At 44.4% G+C, this 6,000-nt stretch overlaps 1 protein-coding gene across 1 annotated transcript in view; it reads left to right on the top strand.

Annotated features, from left to right (window-relative positions):
- The first annotated feature begins 397 nt into the window (after window positions 1–397).
- The window catches only part of ADGRG7 (adhesion G protein-coupled receptor G7), a 150,183-nt gene continuing 144,580 nt past the window's right edge, over window positions 398–6,000 (top strand). The window contains 2 exon segments of the mRNA XM_088451729.1: window positions 398–521; window positions 5,176–5,301. Of these exon segments, the coding sequence (XP_088307855.1) occupies window positions 398–521; window positions 5,176–5,301 (250 nt within the window).

The following is a 6,000-nucleotide window of genomic DNA, read 5'->3' as shown; positions in this document are numbered from 1 at the left end:
GAACTGAGAGCTCCAGGGGATTGTAGACAAGTGACCCAGACTCACCAAGAGAAGACAGGTGAGCCCGGGTGGGGAGCAGATGCTGGACACGGGGGGGGGGGTGATCAGACAACCGCAGGGAGCAGGGGGTATTATCCAGTGGGGAATAGAGATTGAGGGAGGGGGAGAATGGGGAGAGCCATGCAGCATTGGGGAAATCCTTGTGGATACCTCAGCTGCAGGGGAAAAGTATCACTTTTCAAAAAAAAAAGCTGACAACGGAAAAAGAGCAGTTTTATTTGGATGTGATACTTGTTTGAGGAAGGCATGATGAATGCCTCCAAGACATCTTTTAAACTTACAATGAGTTTAAAACATAATTATCACTAATAAGAATTAGAGATGGGTGGTTCAGATAATGTGGAATCTGAACCGCACTGAACACCGGGGATCCGAATCCACCCGAGCCAAGGCTCAGGTGTTCCCGTCTGAATCTGATCCCACTTCGAGGCTGAACATCATCCTTCTGACGTCAGATTCTAGTGAGAGTTAATTTCTATATAAGGAACCGCGACAGGGACTCTGCACCATTTCACTTTTCACTCTCATGTTGCGCACTGCTCTGCAATGTCTCTGCATATGTTAAAGTGGTTGTGCCAAGAGTGGCTGTGCTGGTAAAGTGACTGTAGGAGGCACACTGCACGCTGATGTATGCTGCACTACTCTGCCGATTAAAGTGGATGTAGTAGCCTGTGTCCACTCCAGACTCACAAGTGGCTGTGCTGTTAAGTGACTGTATATAGGGGGGCACACTGCAGATGGCAAATGCTCCCACGCTCGCCACTCACCCTGCTCCTTCTCTATGGGAAAGAGTCCCGGATTGCGAAGAGAGATCCTTTTCGTATCCCTCTGCCCCAGTCCGGCTAATTCCATCGGCTCTTGTGGGCCTGCATGACCTGTAACTGATTTTTGGATCAGCTGTCTCCGCGCCGTAGCAATGATGACTTGCTCCAATGCTCTCAGCGGGTAGGAATGTTAATAATTATCATATTGAATAGAGCCCCTGATCTGGTGATTTGCTGATTTAAAATAGGTTTTTACCCCTTAATTGCACACAAACTTAAGAGCCAGGGCCATATCTAGAAACGGGTGACTGGTTCCAGCACCCAGGGCACAATGCCTTGTATTTTTCCAAAAGTAGCTGTAATATTTTTTTTATTCATTTAAAATAGATCGCCAAGGCCCCTCTGCTTCAGGAACCTGTTTCAAAAAAGCCAACTATACTTTTTTTATTTTTTGTTCCCTGATTTCTACAAATGATTTTTACTAGTTGACTTCCTGTATAAGCTGAATAAAAGAAAAAGTATGGTATCTATAAGAATAACACAATAATTTTGAGCTATGGGATCATTCATTTATGACCAACTACTGAACTTCATACAATACTCATCTATCTCATTGCATCAACTTACCAAATTTGTATAGATAACTTGTAAACTTCTCTCCAGGTTCCTGAAAGGTTCTGCTTACTTTATACAACAAATCACTAACATCTTCAGGAGAACAAAAAATTTTTTAACTTTTGTTCCACAAAAGCTCTCAGAAATTGTCAGGTTTATTTTATTATTTATTAAAGTTTAAAAAGTTTTTTGAATAATATGTTATTTGATTTAAAAAAATATATCTAGGGGGGGTTTGCACCAAGCCATACCACCGTGTCCATAGGCCCCCATTAGAAAATAACTTCCAACCACCAATTGACAATATACCCCCAGTGGTCCCTCCCCCACAACCACTTGTAGTAAACAAATCCTTGTTTTCTAAAACAACCCACTCTGTAAAAAGCCCCTTTATTTGCACCTGTCCTCCTCCTCTTACACTGTGACCAATGTAATTTTTTTTACATTTACCTCTCCCTCACCCCCACTAATGCTAGATCCCCCAACCCTAGGGCTTACCCACCCCCATGGGCATATACTCCTTCTCCTCCACATGCAGAGTGCAGATGATCAGGCCCCTCTGCTGCAGCTGATCTCTGCACTTACAAATAGTGCTTGTTTCCCTACCTCGCACTTTGATCCCCGGTGCATGCACTCCAGAGTGCCATTGACACAGCACTCTTGGTGTGCGATTTCGGCAGTGATGTTGGCTATTACAGAGCTCTGCAACACTTCTGAGGGGTCTGGGGAGTCAGAAGATATTTATTGTGCACTTGTGCAGACCAAATCTCCTCTTTAAAGCCAGGGCACACAGCGGGACTGCACGGTTGCATGTGATGCCTTGCCAGCTGAAGCACTTCTGGTTGCGCCAGTTAAGTAGTTAAACTATCTTCTATCCTTTGATTTTTTTCTAGACTTTTTAGATTGTTGATTTGTTGTCTCCTTCAAACTTTGTAGCTCTCCATTCCAGCTGGAATAGGTGGAACTCCTGAAAATGGTCATCCTTCAGTATCCTCCTTCATGATGAATTCTTCCAAATTGCTCTACCACCTTTTCAACTGCAGTGAAAAATAAATTGCACTGGTTTTTATTTTTCACCTCTTCAACATTTGTAGGATTGTTTTTGAACAGGAGTATATTCTTGGAATGGGACTTCTGATATTTCATCACATTCTAACATATCACCAAAACATTGGTGCTTTCAGAAACCCAGAGGCTATTACATTTGTCCCATTGTTTGTCCCAATATATGTACCAAGAGAATATATGTATCAAGTTCCAAAAACTAAAATATATGCAAAGCATCTGTCTACATACAGTAATCTTTACTCCTGTATGTATTCTATCAGAGGACATTCAAAATGAGTACATTAAATATGTGAGCAATGATACAATTGGCAGCCAATGTGCAGTTGTTGTCTTTGACAAAACATTACTAAACTGCCCGCTACACAGGGGCGTATCTATAATGGGTGCAGGGTGTGTGGAGTGGGGGGGGGGCAAACCGCACACTCTGCACCCACATTGTCAAATACTTACCGCTGTGCATCTGGCATCTCAGCCCTGCACAACATGTTTTGCGCATGTGCAGTAGGGAAATCGCTGGGAAAATGTCAGCCACACCATTTTTCCGGTGATCTGTGCATGTGCAGTAAACTCTGGGCACAGACTAGTGGCCAGAGGGCCTGATGCACTACCATATGCAACTGCAATTACGCATGCATGCATATGCATCGGAGAGCGCGAGTGCGAACCGGCCGATGTGATCGGGACTGCGATCGCAGTGACTACACAGACCCATCGAAGATTGATTGACAGGAAGTCAGGAAGTATCATTTGTGGGAGGTAACGGGGAGGTGGTCTGCGAAACGCAGGCATCACAGGGCATTTGCACGCCATTGCAGGGGTGTGCATATATTAGACACTGCGATGACCTACGCCATCTGAGGTCTCATAGCATGCATGGAAGTTAGCAATTTCTGAGTAAGCTCAGGGCTTGTGCAAGTGTGCGTGAGGCTGCGATGGTACTCGATTGTACCGAGGGTTTTGCAGCTTTGCTAAACATTACGTATGTGTGCTGAGTAAAGTGGGTGTCCCTGTGTAGTGCTGTGACAGGATAGTGATCGCAGTGAATTAGCATACTATCGCAGTTGAACTGCATGTGTAATTGCAATAGTATATTCAGTTGCATATGGTAGTGAATCAGACCCAGAGTCTACTGCAGCTTTTAGTCCACTGCTAGCCACTGGGGAGAGAGGAGGGGGCCCCAGACGGGGAATGCACCCCCTCTCTTAATACACCTCTGCCGCTACACCAGTTATTTTCCATTATATAGCACCAACATGGGCATGAAAAGGGGGGTAGTGATGAGTGTGAGTTTACTGTTAGACTAGAAGGCAGATGACGGGCATGACAGGTTAGAGCCCAGGGGGCCAATTGCTCTAGCCTAAACCCCATTAATGTTCCCATTCAATCTGGATTGTAGCAGAAGGGGAGTGAGAGGCATTTTTAAAGGCATTTGCCATAACTAGAGATAAGAGGTTTGGTTTCATTCAGTTTTACTCGGCTCTTTACATCATACTGGCTATCCAGCTCTCATGTGTTTTGGATAGCCAATGAGATAAATCCAAACTCATCTGAACTAGCACTAATTTGCAAAAATAACCATCAAAACTGAACCGCTCATCTCTAGCCATAAGACACCCCAATGCGTAATTAAGTAATTTGACCCTGTAGGCTTCATGCATATCACTGGCTTTTGCCAGTGGCTTTTGTACGTTCAGGCTGGAGGAAATGGGACCAATAAACTGCCAATGCAGTGGCCTTGGGTATCCTTTTTGTTGGTGTTGATCACCTTAATATTGCATAGAACTTCACAAAAAGTATAACATAATCCCCTGCCCCTGCGGAGTTTACAGTGTAAATTATATGCACTCACCCACATTCATTAACCTACCATTATTTGTGGACTGTGGAAGGAAAAGTGAGCACCTGCATAAAACCCACTTGAACAAGTGGAGAACATATAAACTATATGCATATAGGGCCTGATTCAGACCCGGACGCTATTTGTGGCCGCTCGCTGGCTAAAAGGGGCCAGCTATTTAAATCATGTGCTCGCACTTCATCGCGAAAAAGCCACCCACTAAGTAATCCGCCCACTAAGTAATAGCGAGCGGCCGCACTATGCGCTCGCACCTGTATAAAGACGCCCCTTTGCCACTCGCGACGCACGTCATCTCCGGCAGTTGTAGGATTAATCGAGAACATCGAGAGCCATCGAAGCTGCTCACAGTGCTTGTGGTAGCCTTTTCCCACCACAACATTGCGAGCAGTTCAGGCTAAAATACAACCCAATCGCGTGTGTAATGACGCTACTTTGCTAATTATGCATACCCATTAAACGCCGTTCTGACGGTTGGGCACGCCTGAGTTCGCACATCCACACCCCCGTTTACAAGAACCTTCCCCTATTACCACCCACAAATGGCACTATCTGTCACTCAAAATAGCGGCCCGACTGCGGGCTACGGGCGAGCACTTTCCCATCGCAATGACTGGTTCGCGCACACGCATTGCGACTCACACAAGCGCAGATTGCGAAAAATCGCTAATGCGAGCGCAGCATAGCGTCCGGGTCGGAATCAGGCCCATAGTGCCCTGGTTGGAATGGACTCCATGGCCCCAGCACTGCACCACCTGTGTCCCATTGTTTTATTATAACTTAGTAAATGATCTGCATTTAATGTTTTAACAGAACCTAAAGCTCTACCCACACCACTCCCACCAGCCCCTTGCCTTTTGGATTGTAAAAATGGTGGAATATGTACAAACAATCGCTGCCTTTGTCCAGATAATTATACGGGTGAACTTTGCACAAAAGGTAGGTAAAATTAAACATTATTGTAAGTCAAGAAAATTTGGAGATATTTGTAGAAATGGGTTTACTGAAAGTCACTATAACAGATAGCAGCCTATCCAGCCCTAAATATCGCTTTCCTAGTATTATACAGAAAATAAAAAAAACATCTGGCTGCTCTGGGTTTAAGAAACTTTCTGCACAGTTACTTGTGCACCGGGGACACACCTTTCCGTCTCTAGAATTTAGAAATATTGCAGGCGTGTTGCAAGTAAATCGGAATGCTTGTGTACAGATCTACTATTATTGTTTCTGAACTTTTTTAAGAGCACATTTAGGGGTTATGTATCATCTAATTTCATCTAAGAATGTAAATATGAACATTTTCACCTATTGCCCAGACCCCAATAATTAACATAATGTATAGACCCCACAGAAGCTGGAGCCCTTTTACTAAAATATAATTTAACATATAGGGCTCTTTCAGAGTTGCACATAAGTTGACCACATTTTCATACGCATTGCGTGCACAGTATTAAATGCTGATATTCACCCGTGTGCACAGTTGTACGCTTATATGCAGCTGCACCGCCCCTGTCTGTTTGTGGAAGTAGCCATTATATCAATCAGCGTGTGTTTGCACCAGATCCATCCAGGGTTAAGATACCGACTGACAGTTGTTGGTATCCTAACCATGTTGGGATGCCAGCGTAGGGTATTCTG

The sequence above is a fragment of the Taudactylus pleione genome, unplaced genomic scaffold (assembly GCF_031769625.1).
Source record: "Taudactylus pleione unplaced genomic scaffold, aTauple2 ptg000026l, whole genome shotgun sequence".
Taxonomy (NCBI): domain Eukaryota; kingdom Metazoa; phylum Chordata; class Amphibia; order Anura; family Myobatrachidae; genus Taudactylus; species Taudactylus pleione.
The sequence above is the reverse complement of the archived record's forward strand: the minus strand, read 5'-3'. Positions and strand labels throughout refer to the sequence as shown.